Genomic DNA, 19323 nt, shown 5'->3' on the forward strand with positions numbered 1-19323 from the left:
ATATGGTAACACTTTTTTTAATTTTTTTTTTATATTTATTCAAACAAGTTCCTTGACAGAGTCTCACACATTATGGCAAGTATCAATATTCATATTGGTATCAAACTGACAAAATACAAAATGTAAGGACAATCAAATAGCAAAGAGGTGAATGAATATTCTTCGTAGATCTAATCAGTAATAGTAATGATAAAAAACACAATAATAATAATAATAAGAAGAAGAAATAATAGAAAAATAAAAACACCATCTAGCCCAGTTGAACAGAGACAGTATTCTCACCTTTCCAAATACGTTATAACACGTTTTTCAAGATACAAGTCCGTCTGAAGTCGAAGGTTACTAACACTTTATTTTGAAGGTGTTTACATAAGAGTCACACAAGCCTGTCAGAAACATGACATGACAAGTATCATGAGCATTAATGTTACTTCAAAGTGTCATTAATGTTCTTGACACATCCCATGTCATGTTTATGACACGCTCATGTCACTCTTATGTAGACACCTTCAAAATAAAGTGTTACCATATCTTGCTTGAGTCACAAAGGCATGTTCAAAAAATTGCCTAAGTCACATTTTATTTTGACATAGGCATAATAAATCCGCTCAAGTCACACACTTGACATAGGCCATTAACTTAAAGGGATTTTACCATAGGTGGCCGACGTCATGAGGAGATGATTTAGGCAAAAAAAACAATTTTGACAAAAAATGACTTAGGCGATTATTTTAACAGTGTGACAATATGGCATCAATTTAGGCAAAATAAAAAAAAAAAGAATTAAAAAAAACTTTTTTCTTTTATCTTTCCAAACTCTGGAAGCCCAACCTCAGCTGTGTACCCATCATACAGGCACTCAGATCCTTAAAGACAAAAATGATCCAATTTAAACCCCATACAACCTTGTTTCATCCAGGACTTCGTCATCCTCACCGGCCCATTTAACTGCATGACCAGCCCACGCCGACCATTCATCTGAACCGATGCCTGTGCTGCAGCCTTTGGTTGGCTCAAGGAAACCCCTCAGTGAAGACCCCAGCCTGGCCTGCCCTGACGCCGGGGCTCGTAGGCTGTTTACATGTTAATGAATCTGTAATATTAATCCAACAGTATATATTAAAATGTAACTGACAGTAGGTCTTCTGTATACTGAGTCGTTTACTTTTAATTCCTATAAATTAATTTTGCTGTTAATCTGTTCTGTTCTTTGATAAAAGTAATTGTTTTTATAAATTTTTTTATTACTTGTACTGAAGTAAAGGATCTGAGTACTTCCATGATTGACAGAAGTATGGTTTTACAGTTATGTCCTAATAATCACAGCTTTGTTCATGACCTGTGAAAACACAATTAGATGAACTAATTAGATAATAAAATAACAACTAGTAGGTTTAAGTATAGAGCTCGTGTTGCAAACGTGTGTTGCTCAAAAATTGATGACCAGCATTAATCCAGTCAACCTCAAATTACTACAGCGTTAGGATGAAGTTATCCTTGCTTGACATAACCATTGTAAATAAAATACCATGTACTGTGTTGAGAAATGCATTGAGGAAACCTTTAAAATTAAATTATCTGACTCCAACACAAAATCACCTATTTCCCTGCGCCGATTGTTTGATGGGGAATAATGAGCAGGAGACGTCCGAGTTCTCAGTTTAACTTTTATTACAATACATCAAGAAATGTGCAGTTTACAGAGTCTCTAGGTTCAAACTACTCTTCCCTGATTACACATAAGTTGGTCAGTTCATGAAGTCTGGACACAGTCTAATTCCCCTAAATCCAGTTTTATAGCCTAACAATGTTTACTAAGAATGTAGGTTGAACTCAATCCGCTGATTTGTCAGTTTATTCAATTCATGGACACGTCATGTCACCAAGCAGAGAAGACGGTTATCTTTCTGCTCTGCACACCATGTCCGTGACCTGACCTGTTAACAAAACTTTCAAAACACAAACTCCTGCCTTAATATGACCTGCAGAGATATTGTTGGAGATAATATCCACATAAAACATAAAATATATCTTTTTGTGATTATATAATTTTACCGTAAGTAGGGCAGAGGAAGTTTAAGTAGATGGAGTAAAGTTATTTATTTTAATCATAGTTTAAAAACAATATTAGCACATGATCATTGTAGCAAAGCATCTTGCATGATTAATCTATAAATGCACAGAGAGAGGCTACATACTTCAGTGAATTACGCACGCATAGATAGTGACCTATGTCAATCAGATAGTGACCTACATCCACAGAGACAGAATAACAGATTATTATAACTGTAAATCTCTGCTGCTTAAAAAATAAATTAGGACATCACCAAGGAAATCACTGTAGTAAAGTAAAGTAAAAATAAGTCAAATACTTCTTCACACATAGAAGGTGGAACAGCTGAATACACTTTACTAAGTACTTGTTATGCAGAATTTTCTCCTTCAGCCTTATTGTGAGAATGCTGATTCAGCAACACAGCAAGATGATAAACCCTTTACAAGAAAGCATGTTAAACATTAGTTCTAAGCACATGACAATGGGTTATGTGTAGGTACAGTCTATAGTTGAAATCAGACCACTTTGAACCATAGACTGTATATAAATGACATGAACATTACCATCACATGACAGGCTGATCACATGACTGACTGGCTTCTCATAGGAATTGGGTTAATGGGAATGTCCTCCTCTGATTGGTTGTGAGTTATAATCGAGGCAGCAGCTTTCTCTCTGATTGGCCAGTAAACCAAAGCTTCCTGGTTGTCTGCAAATGGAGAAATAAACTTGTTTTTAAACCTGTGCTACGGTGGGAAACTGGCTTCATTTAACTGGGGATCAACATGTCTCAGAGGAGAGGCTGTAGCCTGGCTCTGGCCATCTTCTTCTGTCTTTTCGTCACTGCCTGCTGTAAGTTTCCTTCTCTGGACCACATCAAACCCAAAGCCAGCGACAAGGCGCAGGGGAGAGCCGTGATCGAGCTGCTGAAGCGCCTGATCGGGACCAGGTCTACGGAGTTCATAGTGTCAGTCAACAGGAGCCTGTCCAACGACAGCCTGGATGTGTGTGAGCTCAGGTCCACGAAGAACAACAAGGTGGTCGCTACAGGCAGCAGCGGAGTGGCCGTGGCTTCTGGCATCTACAATTATTTAAAGTATTTCTGCAACTGCCATGTTTCCTGGTCCGGGGACCAGCTGGCTCTGCCCCGGCCCCTGCCGAGGCTCACCGGGGTCCTGCGGATCAACACCCAGCACAGGTCAGTGACCCGCAGCCCCATGGACCGGTCTAACCTCTGGAGCAGGGGGCTCAAACTTGCGGCCCGCGGGCCAATTGCGGCCCTCGTGACGATATTTTGTGGCCCCCACCTTGATATGAAAGTTTAATGTTTGTTTTATATGAATTGCACTTATGTGTGGAAGGTCCCTTTAATTACTTTTTTTGGTAATTTTGTGTCCCTTTTTTGTAATTTTGTGTCTCTTTTTTTGGTAACTTTGTGTCTTGTTTTGTGGTAATTTTGTGTCTTTCTTTTGGTAATTTTGTGTCTTTTTTTAAATAATTTTGTGTCTTTTAATAATTTTGTGTCTTTTTTAATTATTTTGTGTCTTTTTGAATAATTTTGTGTCTTTTTTGGTAACTTTGTGTCTTTTTTTGGTAATTTTGTGTCTTTTTTTGGTAACTTTGTGTTTTTTCAGTCATTTTGTGTCTTTTTTTGGTCCTTAAATTACTACTTTGTTAACGTTGAATTTACTGTCTTCTGATTAAGTCGTGTTCTTATGACTCCAATGTTACATTTTTATTAGGGGTTGACAATAAGTACATTGAAATCTTTTACGTTACTTTGTTAACACTAATATAAAATAACCACACATTAAAGCCTATGTTTGTATACTTTATATAATGATATAATATGGCAGGTCATGCCCCTCATTTATCAACATTTTGACAGAAACAATATATATGATACATTTTTATATTGTTTTGGGGATATATATGTATAAATAATATTGCTGTGATTAAAAAAAATATATATATATCCCCTTGGTAGTCCCACACAATGGGAGAAATTTAAGTTAGGTGCCTTGTTCGAGGGCACTTCAGTCCTTGACCTGTCAGTGCTGGGATTCAAACCAGTGACATTCCGGTTACAAGCCCAATACTCAAACCTCTCGGCTACAGAGTAGTGAAGAATAATTAAAAACATTCTTACACCAAGTATATTTATGACAACTCTATCAAACTTTACGTGAGAGGATGCTATGATGATATTGTATTGATGCTATGTGTATTGTAAATCTCTGACGGCAGTGTTTGGGTGCAGTGTAACCCAGCCCCCCCTCTACTGCACAACTCAGCACATCCAAACCATGGGTGCATGACAAATAGAGAATTGTCACACATTATTTTTCATTGTTTACTGTGAGCACTATGGACACTTGTACCGCAGTCGGGCTCTTTAAAGGACTCTTCCTTTCAATTAACTGTTGTGCATTAGACCCGCATCAGCTCACCCCAGTTATGTCATGTGCACAGTAGTTAGATTGAAAAAGCCATGGCAAGCATGGCTGACACACTTTGCTTTTCCCATGACTGTAAATTGTTGGTGAAGAACAACTGCTTGCCAAGTGGAAGCTTTTTACTATAAATTATTTTAGCAATGTTATATGACAGCTTCAACAGAAATGGACCATTAAATCATATGGCACTTCAGTACTTTTTGTTAAATCTCAAGCAATATGTGTATTGTAAATACACTAAAAATGTATGTAAATGGACTTCACTTGTATAGCGCTTTTCCAGTCTTTGCGACCACTTTTCTAATAATCTTTATGTTTGTGTGTTTGTATCTAGATTCCGGTATTACCAGAATGTTTGCACTGTTAGCTACTCCTCTGTATGGTGGGACTGGCCAAGATGGGAGAGAGAGATCGACTGGATGGCACTCAATGGAATCAATCTGCCATTGGCTTTCACTGGACAAGAAGCCCTGTGGCAAGAGGTAAGAGCAACCCTGTTAGGCTGAAAGTAATGATGTATTTCACAAAATCAAAGTAAACCACAGGAACAATGTTAAAAACCTCCTAGTATCAATGTACAGTATGTCCCATTATTGTGAAATAAGATACAATAGGAGGGAGGAGATTCTGAGAGATGGTAGGGCACAGACTCATTAAGTAGGAAAACAAATATGTGTCTCTCTTCAGTTTGACCTTTGCAACCATAATCTCTAAGAAGCAGATATTTGCGCAGCAGCATGTAAATATCAACGTGTTAACATGTGTACTTTTAGGTTTACCGAGCTCTTGGGTTAAACCAGTCGGAGATCGAAGAGTTCTTCTCTGGCCCGGCATTTCTTGCCTGGAATCGTATGGGAAACGTTTTTGAGTTTGGTGGACCTCTGCCACAGTCCTGGCATGTGAACCAGCTCTACCTCCAGGTACTGTAACCTCCATGATTGTTAGCACAGTTAGAAGACCCTATATGTAAAATCAGGACATTTCTGACTTTGGCACCACCAAGTGGTAGTACTTAACACTGTGACTGGGAATAAATGGGCTGAAGGCTACACATACATGGCACCAATTTATTACCTGGATTACCTAATTTTTCAAGAAAGAAAATAATTAAAGATACTATAATCACATCACTATTCTACATATCGAGGGTTCAGTTTGACCTATTTAGGTTTTCAACACTGTACTCTCAAAAGTGGAAGCTTGGATCTCAAAACACAATGGCATAGTGACACCCATTGACCTTTTATGCATTGAAAGTGAACACATCTTAAATCTTGCTAATAATCCCTCATTGCACAGAAAAACTGTACTATACTAAGTACAGTAGCTTAAAGCTGAAGTAGGTAAGGAAGGAAGTGGGTCTGTAAACTGTGATATATGGACACTACACACAATTTGAGTCATCATTTTAGGGTTGCCCTTGTTTTCTAGTAACTTGTTGCTCAAGTTGGTATTAACCTGATGAATTTGAGCTGCCTCAGAATGAATCCTCTCACTTCACATTTCGTCTTCTTTTGCAGTTTAAAATTTTAGAGCGAATGAGGTCCTTTGGCATGATTCCTGTGCTGCCGGCCTTCTCTGGGAACATTCCTAAAGGGATCGTCAGGTGACTCATGCTTGTTTATGTTTTAACATTTTAGAAATATACAGTTCAATATTAGGGCTGCACAGTTTTATTGAGATTGTACTGATAGTGATATTTAAAGTCCAAGTTTTGGCACAGAGTCCTTTCAGTAAGGTAATACCTAAGGAGATGTGCATTATCAGGAATGCACGACGTGGAGGCCAGAACCGTCCGAGACATTTATAAGCGACCAAAATGTTACAGTTAACTGTGAAGAACTGAAACACACTGAACAGGTAAAAGACGAAAACACAAAGGTCGCAGTGGTAGCGACCTGTCAATCATAAGGTAGCAGCGCCTTAAAGCAAACCCTGCTTTATCATCTATTTTACTCTAAATGGCGCAGAAATTTACAAAATGAAAGTGTATTGAAAACTTGAAATTGAGACAATAAACTTAACATAGTAAGCTCATTTTCTATTAACTTACAAACGGACTTCTTTTTGCAATCAGTAGAGTCGCCCCCTGCTGGCCATTAGATAGATTGCAGGTTTAAGGCACGCAGAGGCTGTTCTATTTGGTGTGGCCATGCGAAATAGCTATAAACATTTTTGTCTTCAGACTTTGTAGAACGTCACTTTTTATGAAGCCGTTCATTTCAAGAATACTTAAGCCTTCAGAAAATATCTAAGAAGAAGAAGTTGGAGAGAAATGTCGAGCCCCAATTTGGGTTACTCCCCAGATCTGTACATTCTGTTTTCTGCACGTCTGAGTCTCAGTTCACCGATTCGAGTAACCGCTGAGTTAAGATATGGATTGGGACAGTAAAGTGTTAAAACATTTCAGTTAAAACTTTTGAATCACTGAAGTGCTTCTTGTATTTCAGGTTGTATCCAGAAGCCAATGTCACCAAACTGGGACCATGGGCTCACTTCAACTGCAGCTTCTCATGCTCCTATATCTTAGACCCTCGTGACCCACTTTTTCTCCAGATTGGTTCCCTCTATCTGTCCCAGGTGGTGAAGCAGTTTGGTACTGATCACATCTACAATACTGACACCTTCAACGAGATGACTCCCCCTTCCTCTGACCTCGCCTATCTGTCTGCAGTCAGTCGCTCAGTCTTTGCTTCAATGACCGCAGGTGAGTTCCTGTTAACAAAGTGAATTTTAAATGTGACAGTGCCTGCCACAATGCTGATATATTGGGTAACAAGTACAATAATTGCCCTAGTTTGATGACCCGTTTATGACCTGTTGTCTAATTCTCTTACACAGACAGTCTCCCTTGCTCCCTGCTGATTTTCAGCCATGTTTGATAACTGCCCATTTTCTTGTCCTTCATCCAACTCTAATTTCTTCTCCTCAGTTGATCCTCAGGCAATTTGGCTGATGCAAGGCTGGCTGTTCTTCAGTGACGCAGCATTCTGGAAGCCGGCCCAGATCCAGGCCCTACTACACGGAGTGCCCCTTGGGAGAATGATAGTGCTGGACCTGTTTGCAGAGACCGAGCCAATTTTCTCCTACACCGAGTCTTTCTATGGACAGCCCTTCATCTGGTGCATGCTGCAGAACTTTGGAGGCAACAGTGGGTTCTTTGGTACAGTGGAGAGCATCAATTCAGGGCCCTTCACAGCCTTACATTTCCCAAACTCCACCCTGGTGGGTATAGGCATGACACCTGAGGGCATTGAGCAGAATCCTGTGATGTTTGAGTTGATGAGCGAGCTGGCTTGGCGCAAGGAGCCAGTCAACCTGTCCAAGTGGGCTTCGCTGTATGCGGTACGCCGCTACGGCAGCACTCAGGAGAACCTGACTGCTGCATGGAGGCTCCTGTTCACCAGTGTGTACAACTGCACAGTGCCACACTACAAAAACCACAACCATAGCCCACTGGTTCGCCGGCCTTCCTTTCACATGAACTGTGATCTTTGGTATGACCCGGCTGATTTGTACAAAGCCTGGAAACTGATTATTGAAGCAGCTCCATCTCTCATATCCAAGGAGACTTTCCGGTACGATCTTGTGGATGTGACTCGGCAGGTCCTTCAAGTCTTGACAACTTCTTTTTACCAGGAAATCGTAGATGCCTTCCATAAACAAAAGCTGCCAGAGCTGCTGACTGCAGGCGGGGTGCTGGTTTATGACCTCCTGCCTGAGCTAAATCGTTTGCTGAATAGTGACGCCAACTTCCTGTTGGGGACATGGCTGGACAGGGCTCGATCCATGGCCCTTGATGAAAAGGAGGCACAGTTGTATGACATGAATGCCAGAAACCAGCTCACTCTATGGGGTCCTAGTGGTGAGATCTTGGACTACGCCAACAAAGAGTGGGGAGGCCTTATGGAGGACTACTATGCGCAGCGATGGGGCCTTTTTGTTCACACCCTGGTTGAGTGTCTGGACAGCGGACGACCATTCAAGCAGGACGCCTTCAACCAGGCAGTTTTCCAGATAGAAAAGGGATTTATTTACAACGGCCGAAAGTACCCGACCAAGCCTCAGGGAGACACATACGAGATTGCCCGCAGGATCTTCCTCAAGTACTATCCACAGGCCTTGAAGAGACTATAGTCAGCAAAGATTATATTTTAGAAAAAACTTGTCTCAAGTCGCAGCAAGAAGAATGTCTTCCTGTTTTCCATGGCTATCCAAAAACATTTTGATGTAGAAAATCTGACCGAACATTCTGTTTTGCACATTTAGTAAAATCAGTAATTAGATAGTTGCACATGGAGTAGGGTGAAAAAGGGATTTTCACTTTACATTCACACTGATCAAATATCCAATCATATAAAAGAGAAGGACAGTAGAACATTAAGACATTTTAATGACTTGCATTAGACTGTGTGGAGGTGTTGATTAGCTGTGGTATTTAATGTGCCTCTCTTTGTACTTTTTTTATTTTATTCCACTTCTCTTAAAAAATTTTTGGAAATACCCATATTCACTTTCCCAATGTACGATTAGAAAGATTAGGATCTCATGTCTGTGTGTTAGGTACAGAGCTGGAGTGAGGATGTGGTTAACCTAGCTTAGCATAAAGATTGTTTGCAGTGGAAATGACTCTGTCCAAAGCAAAAACAAGACTAAAGCTGGGTTAGACATATTTTAAGTTATGTCCCACCCTCTAACACTTCTTGCATATTAGGTTGACCAGTGAAAGAGCAGTGCAAGCTGGCCGCGAAGCTCCATGGCGGTAGTATCGCCATCTGGTCAATTTTCTCCATTAGAGGAAACCTCAGTAAGCCTTCAGACTCAGATGAGGAGTGTGACCAAAGTTATCGACAAGGAGACTTATCAGAATGGCTAGGGTAGTTAGCATCTTTTAGCTTGTTATTGTTGTTTGTTAGCTTGTAACTGGCAGTGGCTGAAACAGCGTTAGTAGTTGTGACACATAAAATAATGTCTGCTGTGGTGTTACAGTGTGTTTTAGCTCTCAGTAATGATTGTTTTTGTAGAAGGGACATACTAATTGAGCTTGCCCAGGAGATGTTTGAATAAAATTGGACAGATTTTAAGTAATTGCACAGGTAGTTAAGTAAGTAATACAGGTCAGTCAGACATTTAAAGGGGCTATAAAATAAGCATGTTATTGAGTGGAGGGGGACTTGAACAATGTATACTGTTTAACCTGCACACCTAGAGAAATATAACAAGACTAGGTCAAAACCTATTATACGGCTGGTCACGTTTGGTCAATGCAATTTTGCGGCCAATGTGTTACAGGAATATTAAATGGTAGTGCATTGCACAGTTTTTGCGGGCAAGAAGCCTGCAGCTGTAGGCAGCAAAAGAACCTTGGTCTTGAGTTTTATTATTTACGAACAACTAGATATCTGTTCATGGCGTGAAATACCCTTGAAATGAAATGAGTAAAGTCAAAGCTCTGTCCTTATGAGGCCAATGATAACGTGTTTGAAAACAGGCAAACGTAGAAGAGGACAGCGGACGAGCAGCCTCGAGTAGCCCTGCCCCCTGAACAAAGTATGGACACTCAGGGTGCTTTCACACCAACAGCAGTTGGTGCGCACCAAACAGTCCATTCGAACCAAAAGCTCTTAGTTCGGTTCATTTTCGTCGGTGTTAAAGCATCAATCACACTCGGGTGCGCACTAAATCAAGTGGACCGAGACCTCCAAAAAGAGGTGGTCTTGGTCTGCTTGATTCCGCACCAAATGCCAACCTCTGGTGCGTACCCTCTGGTGAGAACGCAAACCTGGACCAACTCAGGTCTAAACAAACTATTCGAAATGCATCAATGCTTAATTTGCGTGCTGCGTGGATATTCCCCTACATTCATTCAGCAGCGGTGCAAATCGAAACCTATCAACACATAGCTAATTTGAATATTCAAATTAGCCATGTGTCAGGAAAATGTAACCAATGAAATTACTTATTTGACACAGCGGATCCAGTACATCCGAAGGTTGTTCTCCAGCTGCAGCCCCAAATAATTCCGGAACTGAATATTTTGCCAGAAATGGGTAATGTTGACTATATAAAAAGCAAGTACCAGCGCAAGAAACGGTGAACGAACGTGTCGCTCCATTGTGAAAGTTTAAATTGGCGCTTATTTCCACCAGAAGATGATGAAACGTGGTTCGTTTGCATGTCTGTATGCTACAATGTAACAATTTTACTGCCTGGTGCGGACCAAATAATCGAACTAGCGGTGTGAAAGCACCCTCAGTCAGTCACATACAGACCCATGTGTAGGGCTGACCTCTGTTTTCAGCCAAAACTGACTGACGTTTGATTTGTTATTCTGTTATGTTATAGGTAGAGTTAAATGGTGGAATGTTTTGATAAACAGTGTATCCACCTGGACTGCACCTCTGTGCTCTAGCCCAGATTGCCAGATACACTCACTAAACACAGGTCTTGGTTTTGGTCTCTGTACAGACACAATGATACCAAACATGGTGACCTCACTGTGACAAGAAGACTTCTAGAAGCTGCTCACAGTCACTGTGTTTGGCTGGCAGTCACTCAAATGTAAAAATACTTATGGTTTTAGGGGGAGTTTAATGCTCAATCAGTGTTATCAGTTCATGTGGAGGTTAAACAAGTGGGATACCATTCTGCTTCATGTTTATGCTAAGCAAGGCCAACCGCCTCCTGACTCCAGTTCTGTACTTATCACACAGATATGAGATTTATATCCATCTGAACACCTCGGTCGCAAATAAGCAACCACATGTTTTACTAGACCTTTAAATCACAGGTACTACACTATGGCTGCATATGGTCATTTAAATGTTTGACCTCCAGGGAACCTTTTGCCATTATTGAAATGGTGTTTTCAAATGCTAACACTATCATGCCTCAGTTTGAAGCTATTTTGAATGTTGTGCCTTATTGTTCTATTGAACTTGTTCTATTGCAACAGAACAAGTGGCTAGTAGCATAGTTACCAAACAAACAGTGTGGATGTCTTTGATATTGCATAACAATTTTCTACCCAATTTACAATTTCATGCTTATATGGTCAGTGAGACTGGACGTTTACACGGCAAGTTTTTGTAAAGGTTTTATGAACAGAGGGATTTGTTTAATGCTGGAAAACTGCTAGGACAAAATAGACTCATGGTGCGCCTTAGCAGATAACTGCATGCCTTGTCTCTGGATGTTTTTTCCTTTTAAAAATTATATTTTTATATGAAAATTCCTAGCTAGCACCTAACTGAGACATTTTACATGTGCATCAATCACTTTCTGAAAAATATTGTCTATTTATACGAGGCACATTAGTTTTATTCTGGATGAGATTTTTCTTTTTTGATGAATGTAGATTTAGTTAAGGCGTCTAAATATTTGGGAGAACAATGATGATTTTTGTAGTGTTTTAGCCATCACTACATGAGCACAACTTACGTTCATATTGTGGCAACAAACGTTCCACATTGAAACGTATAGGGTTCTGTATTGTATAAATGCTATTTTTGTATTTTGATGAATTCAACTGTTGTGATTCTTCATCTCAGGCATGTCATAAAAGTCTTATGACTATGTGACTAATAATACAATGATTTTATTCTCCCCCTGTGTGTTGTATGTGTGTTCAGTGATAAGATTAAGTCCACACATTAATCTTACTGTATATCTCCAGCTGTCCACGTGTGGACAGTGCAGGGTAGGCTGGGAGACGAGGATAAGAGCCTCTGGGTCTGAAAAGTGAAGCCAATAAGGAAGTGCCTTAAACCTGTATACTGTCTACTGGCCAGCAGGGGGCGACTCCACTGGTTGCAAAAAGAAGTCCAATTGTAAAGATGTCTATGTGAAAAATTGTCTTGATTAATTACCTCATTAAATTTTATCCTAATGGGTTTATGGTCTCAATTGTTAGTTTCTAGTCTTTTTTCATGCAGCATGACAATCATTATGTAAATTATGGTCCATTTACAGTGAAATGTAAAATGTCGGAATAAGTTTGCCATTGGTCGCCTATTTCAGACGGCTACACCTCCTTTTCCTGACAGTGCTGTGGAGATCTGGCTGTAAGAGGCTAGATTAAAATGGATCATAAAACGGGGTATACTTTGGGGCAGTGCTAACTCAAGATTTACCTGTAACTACCTCGGTTCACTGTGTGTTTTGCTCTTAGATGTTTGACCCTTTCAGTGTGTTTTCAGTTCAACAATGTTAATTGTAACATTTTTTGTAAACATTCAATTATTTTATTTTTTAAAATCAGACAGTTTTTGTGCAAATCAGCTTTTGTTTTTGCAATATACTCCAGTATATTCTCGGGCGGCGGGGGGAGCAGTATACACATGTGCCCAAAGATTAAATGGAGTATGATAAGAAAATGTCTGTACCTCAAAAACTAATTTTGATGTAAATAAGGTCTCTAAAATCATAACGCATCATATTTCAGAGATAATCACACATATTAAATGCAAAAATATTTCAGATGGAAAACATTTCAAAAACATTTTTCCAAATCTTTCAAAAATCCTGACTGTTACGGTTGATAAACGTGAGATTTTTCATGCGATATAAAATTTCAAACATTCTGGTGCAACATTATTGCACCAGATTTCAAGATTTCCCATCTGAACATATGCTGTGGCACTTTTCCTCATCATACGAAGTACAGTGTTTGGGCACGAATGGGTTAAACAAAATAAAAAAAAACAAAGATCCAGAAAGGAGAGAGCTCATCAAACATTTTGATTAATATTTTTATTGTTGAAAAAATAATGAGTATCAGGTTTGTAGTTATACAGGGACTTTAACTTGAGTTCCTCTCCTTATGTACACTGATAATATTTCCTGTTCTGCTTCGGGCTCATTTGTAAGACATGTTAAATCCAGTATATCAAAATTCAAAAACTCTTCAAAATCCACAATGAGGAGTTTAAGATCTCGCTTTCCATCTGGGGGCCAGACCAGGTCACTTCCTCACCTGGCACACTTGAACCCTTTAGCAGGTTTACTTTGTTTTATTGATAGCAGCCCAACAACACATGGCAAAAGCGTTCAAACTGCCATGAATGTACACCCCATGAATGTTTTTTCACAGTCAGCCGTACTGACTGCACACTAACACCTGAAAGCTTCCATCAGGCATCACATGAAGACACTTAAGTGGATCAAAATTTGGAAGGAAAAGTGTTGGAGAATATCACAGCCAATCAGAACCAGAGATCATTTTTGTATATCATAAAATACTATTTCTATCCTTCATTTTGCATTTATGACAAACAGAACTGGTGAATGCAGCTTAGGATAGTAAACAGCTCTGATACATGTAGTGACAGATATGATTCATGGTGTGAGCTTATTCAAACGTTGAGATGGTTCTTCATATGACATAAAGACAGCATTGCAAACCCAACTGACATCTGAAAGCTCCAACACAAACAAAGTCAAATGGTTGATGAATGTCTCACATAAGTCCCCATTAAGGAAACAGACTCATGGTTTTACATGTTTTACCACATTAACTTGGATTTTTTTTAGCACTGCTGTCCATTTTTCAAAGCATCCCATCACATTTTAAATCAATGTCCAACTTTCCAGGCAGTTGCCTGCTTCGTTTCTGGTATTTATTACTTTAAACTGCTCACAACAAGGTCTGTGGATTATTTCCAGTCATGGTTTGTGGAGAGAGACATCGTTGTTGTGTTTTTTGCCACTCTTGCTAAAATTTCCATTTTATTTGAGAGAAGGCAGACATCTCTACGGCCGATATCTCCAACACTCAGCAACTCACACCAAAATAATTACTACATAGCACTACGTGTAAGAGGAAGACCATTTATTTTTATTTTGGGGTGAATTGTCCCTTTAATGTCTAAGGGTTGTTTCAAGTCTTATTTAAAGCACATACGATGCAGGTATGTGCATGAAAGCTAGCAACCTTCCTGAACAAGTATCAATTAATGTGATGATCTAAAGGAATTAGCTGAACATTAAGTCAGCTCATCATCTCAGGTTACATGAATGAACCCATTTTATAGCCTCTTTAGCCTGTTTGCAACCTAAGAAACTTGTATAGACGAAATGTAGTTGCGCCTCGCCTCCACCGGAGGGCAAAGTCTATTTTAGGCTACATTTCTTTAGGTTCTTACGGAAGAGGATTAGGGCCAGGTAGGAGGGAAAAATAATGAGAGGAGGGAAAAAAAAGTAATATGCACTTTGAAAAAAAGTCGAAATGACGAGAATAAAGTCAGAATACAATGTTGAAAAAAAGTTGAAATAACGAGAATAAAGTCAACTTGTGTAAAGTAGACTACAAGCTACAATCTCATTTCCCCCAATACGTCTAATATGTCAAAAGAATTCACATAAATGACATAAAAGCAGATTTTCTCAAAGCAATAGTTGTAGCAGTTGTAGGGGGATTTTAGTACTACAGCCCTAAATTATTGGGTTATTGGTTATTGTATGACATTGATGAGAATCAGTTTGTAGCTTGCAGTCTAGCTAACTGTTCAGATAGACTGGAGTAGACAACCTGCAGCTCTGGAGCCACACGTGGCTCTGTCACTGTAATAAAAAAAAATCATACATAATGAAATAGTAATTTCTTTACATTTTAATTGTCATTTATCATTGTTGTAGGCGCAATTGTATTCCTCAACTGTAAAAATGTGTAGTTTATATACAGCATTATTAATCAACTAAAATGTGCATCATTGCTTGCAAAAGCTCACAGCCCGGTGCCTCAAACTCTAAATTCTGCCAACTTCAAGTCAAGTTTTGAGTTTTGCCTAGCTGGGCTAGCTTTCAATTACAAATTTGCACTTGGATCCTCATTGCATTCTGACAAAACCATATTAATACTTGCTCATTATGACCTAATAGTAATGTTGGTAGGGTAATTTAGACTTAGTATGTCGTTTTATCTTCATTGTAAAACTAGAAATAAGGTTTGCGGCTCCATTCCACCAACAATGGCTTTTTTGCTCTTTCCTGAAATCGTATTTTGACTTTTTTCTTGACATTTTGACTTTTTTTTTTTACTGCTTAGTGAAAATAAATTATGGTTTTCTCCTGACTGGCCCTAATCCTCATCTGTTCTATATTACACAACTTGTGTTGTGGTGACATGTGGGTGAATCAGAAAGCTATGCAGTATTAGGGCTAAAACTAACATATAATCTTAATCACTAATTTATATCTTAAACTAGCCTGCACAGCTAACTTGAGTGCTAAAGTAATCATTTGAAATGCTTATATATAATGTTTTTAGCTAGTTACAGGCATTTTGTTAGTGTTTCTGCTTTTGGTGGTATACTGTGGCATCGATAGTGTCCTCTCTGTTAATAAATGTAAAAAAATAATTTAAAAAATCAATTCAATTCCATTTATACATGGCCCCATGCAGGAAGCATTTGTTTCTGAGCATTTGAGGGTTCATTTAAGTTTTGACACTCTACATACAGTCTCTGGTCTATAGTGATGTGGTGCTGACAAATGTATCTAATTATAGGAACCATGCCAATAGAAGAGCTGATGTTAAATTACTGGTTATGAGATTTTTACTCATTTTTTTTACAGGATGCTTTGAAAATGGCAGGCAGTAATGTACAATACACATGATTTGTAGCTTATGGTCGAAAACATGTCAAACCACCTTCATGGCTTTAATGGAGAGAAACTGGCATTTTGTTCACAGGAGAAAGACATTTGTAAAAGAAAAAAAAGGGTGTTATAAATTGATTATTCCATTAGTCTGCAGTGCATGATAGACAAATAAAAAAAACAAAGAACCCAACAACCTGGAGTTAAAGTATACACATCTAATCTGGCTTCTTAGGAACCCTTCCTGGTTTCGAGAAGAGCAGTTGAAATGTAAACAAATGAGTAGAGCACAGAGAGCAGCATGCAGTCAGACCTCGCATCAGTTCACTTTGACTGTCTCATCTGATCACTGACTGATTTGCATCCTGATTATCGGTGTTGAAAAGTCAGAAAAATAGCCACAGTTTATGTAATGGTGTAATGTGAGTTTCCAGTATGAGTAAAGGTGCATGCTGGGACATTTTGAGGCAGGCGAGGGGGGGCAGTGTTTCCCTTCACTTCACCATATTAGTATTTCTGCATGTTTGAAGCCGTTTACTACAGATTGCACATCATCTACCGTCTATCCATCACTGTCAGCATGTGGAATAATGATAGACCTTTGCAGTGTTTGGTTATAATACATTAAAAAATTCCTTTATTTGAAGTACAAAATGCATTTAAATGATGGATTCTATTTCCTGGGTCTGTCTTCAATTGATTAATGATTTACTGGATTTTAAAAAGGAGCTACAGTTCAACCAAAATAGAACGCATCAGATTCAGAGCAGCCATGGAAAAATTATTAGACCGACCTTTTTCTTCAATTTATTCTTAATTTTAAGGCCTGGTACAATTAAGGTACATTTGTTTGGACAAATATAAAGATAACAACAAAAATAGCTGATAAGAGTTTAATTTAAAAGCTGATATCTAGACATTTTCCATGGTTTTATTGATAATAACCAAAATCATCATCAAGAAAACCATGAAAAAATGTCTAGATATCAGCTTTTAAATTAAACTCTTATGAGTTTTTTTTTTTAAATAATTTTTATTTGTCCAAACAAATGTACCTTTAGTTGTACCAGGCAATAAAATGAACAAGAAATTGAAGAAAAAGGGTGGTCTAAAAATTTTTTCCATGATTGTGTATTTATAAAAACAAAAGTTTATCAGTTTATCAGAAAAGGATGAGTAAATGTAACTGTTTTAACCTTTTAGACAACATTTTTTATGATAAAATACATTGAAAATATCTTTATAATGTCACTTTTCTGTTCCCCTTTGTGTCTGCTTACCATATTCCATAACACATTTGTTTCCTGCTGTAAAAGTTATTTAATTTTTTGGTGGCACACTACTCAAATGTCCATAGTGATGAAATATAAACTGAGTTCTGATTGGTCAGGATCTTGCTCACCGAGTCTCATTTCAAGCGGCAAAAAAAACTGTCAATGACACGTGAGAGTGAATACGACAGGCAGACAATTAAATAAATAGCTTAAATGCGTAAAAGCTATTTAAAACTGATGCTGCAACTACATTTTAAACCCAACATTTACTGCGTTTAAAGACAGAATAAGGACATTATTAATCTGCAAATTTTATAACCTTGTATTTTGTTTTACAATTTTACCTTTATAATGCATCATTTAAATGCAAATGTGATAATATTATTTTAATGGATCACTTCCCCAATTGATAGAATTATAACATGGAGTGCAAAAGCCTTTAATTAGGATCCATAGTGACCATCCTGTGTGCTTTTATTTTGGTAATTTTAAAAGAAGTAATGATGGATGAAAAACTCTTCTGTGGTCCTTTAAAATAAAACTTTAAATGGAATTAAATGCTTGTAATCTAGTGAATATTCAGTAAGAAACCTGCTGACCCACACTGACAGAAAATGTCCCAGTAACAGCATTTTTTCTGATTTTTTACACCGATGTAAAGTTGCATCATTATAAGTCAGTCAAAAATCAAACCAATTCCATTAACAATGCCCTGTATATAAATGCATGATATGGTTTTTGTTAGTCAGCCATGACACAGCAGGCTAGAAACACAGAGGAGATTCTCAAAGCTGCCGGAATGATCAATAATCAATATTCAAAAAACACACAGACAACATGGGACACCAACAGAAAATAAGGCAGTGATAAAAATAATAATATTAATAATAATAAATTCTCCAACTCCTGTAAATATCATTTAAAAGACGTCTTGTTGATTATTTCAAATGTTTAATTTTATATAAAAGAAATGTTAGAGAAAATATTATATTCTAATAGTTCGCAGTCACTTTTGGTTCCGATTAAAATACAATTTAATCGAGTTAATTTAAAAAAAAGATCAGAATCTTGTTCGTTATATTCATATATTACAAGCTACAGAAACCAAAGAGACCGATGCATATTATTGGTTTGAAATAAAAATAAAAAGATGGCGTGTGGCGTACTGGAGCAGTGCGATTTAACGTCACGTTTTAAAGCAGCTCCAGAGTTAGTGTAAAGAGTCAGTAAACCTGCACACACACACACACACACACACCGTAAGACCAGACAGTGGCACAAGAACCACTGCTTAGCATTTGAGGATGATGAAAGGAAAACAAGCTACAGCAAATGATCTTAAAAACACAGTTAACTCCTGTAAATCATTAAAAAGTCTGTTTGTTTTTTGCCTTGGTGTGTAAAGACAGAGAGGATCAGATCTGTAACACCTCCTATGAAAACTGCAGTCCAACTTTCAGTTCCTGTTGTGTTTTAGTGGTGTATACTGTAAAATACAATTTCTTAATGCCTGGTGCAACTAAAGGTACATTTTTTTGGACGAATATAATGATACCAACAAAAATAGCTGATAAGAGTTTAATTTAAGAGCTGATATCTAGACATTTTCCATAGTTTTCTTGGTAGTGATTTTGGTTATTATCAAGAAAACCATGGAAAATGTCTAGATATAAGCTCTTAAATGAAAATCTTATCAGCTATTTTTGTTGTTATCATTATATTTGTCCAAACAAATGAACCTTTAGTTGTACCAGGCATTAAATTGAGCAGGAAAAAAAATCAAGAAAATAATGGGTGATCTAATAATTTTTTTCCATGACTGTATCTGGACTCTTTAAACCCTGCTGCAAAATTAAATGAATTGGTAAATTAACCTAAAACAAATTCAATTATTAGACTGGCCACTGCTTCCATACTTGGTAACTAGGGGTGTGAGCTT

The 19323-nt window shown here is 38.1% G+C and overlaps 2 protein-coding genes and 1 long non-coding RNA gene across 3 annotated transcripts in view; 2 read left to right on the forward strand and 1 right to left on the reverse strand.

Moving 5' to 3' along the window:
* LOC131959304 (signal transducer and activator of transcription 5B-like) overlaps window positions 1-1350 on the forward strand; it is a 33245-nt gene extending 31895 nt beyond the window's left edge. Inside the window, exon 19 of the mRNA XM_059324463.1 lies at window positions 920-1350. Within this exon, the coding sequence (XP_059180446.1) occupies window positions 920-956 (37 nt within the window). The 3' untranslated portion in view covers window positions 957-1350. The remainder of the gene's footprint in view (window positions 1-919) is intronic.
* A 1214-nt stretch (window positions 1351-2564) lies between these two features.
* On the forward strand, window positions 2565-12117 carry naglu (N-acetylglucosaminidase, alpha). The gene is made up of 6 exons (XM_059325245.1): window positions 2565-3254; window positions 4847-4994; window positions 5286-5432; window positions 6033-6118; window positions 6963-7219; window positions 7445-12117. The coding sequence occupies exons 1-6, from the start codon at window positions 2842-2844 to the stop codon at window positions 8647-8649; spliced, it is 2256 nt and encodes a 751-aa protein (XP_059181228.1). The 5' UTR covers window positions 2565-2841; the 3' UTR covers window positions 8650-12117.
* A 1131-nt stretch (window positions 12118-13248) lies between these two features.
* Window positions 13249-18887, reverse strand: LOC131959828 (uncharacterized). Its single transcript, XR_009389539.1, has 2 exons — window positions 15061-18887; window positions 13249-15026 (listed from the first exon to the last, which is right to left on the reverse strand). It is a non-coding gene; the product is annotated as an uncharacterized LOC131959828 (long non-coding RNA).
* Between the last annotated feature and the right edge of the window lie 436 nt (window positions 18888-19323).

The sequence above is a fragment of the Centropristis striata genome, chromosome 21 (genome assembly GCF_030273125.1).
Source record: "Centropristis striata isolate RG_2023a ecotype Rhode Island chromosome 21, C.striata_1.0, whole genome shotgun sequence".
Lineage (NCBI taxonomy): Eukaryota > Metazoa > Chordata > Actinopteri > Perciformes > Serranidae > Centropristis > Centropristis striata.

What these genes read in the sequence shown, in the direction of transcription:
- naglu (XM_059325245.1), top strand. Translation starts at nt 2,842, where the DNA reads ATGTCTCAGAGGAGAGGCTGTAGCCTGGCTCTGGCCATCTTCTTCTGT. An exon ending in AAGAAGCCCTGTGGCAAGAG is followed by an intron (nt 4,995 to 5,285) that starts GTAAGAGCAACC and finishes GTGTACTTTTAG; the next exon opens with GTTTACCGAGCTCTTGGGTT. An exon ending in ATTCCTAAAGGGATCGTCAG is followed by an intron (nt 6,119 to 6,962) that starts GTGACTCATGCT and finishes CTTGTATTTCAG; the next exon opens with GTTGTATCCAGAAGCCAATG.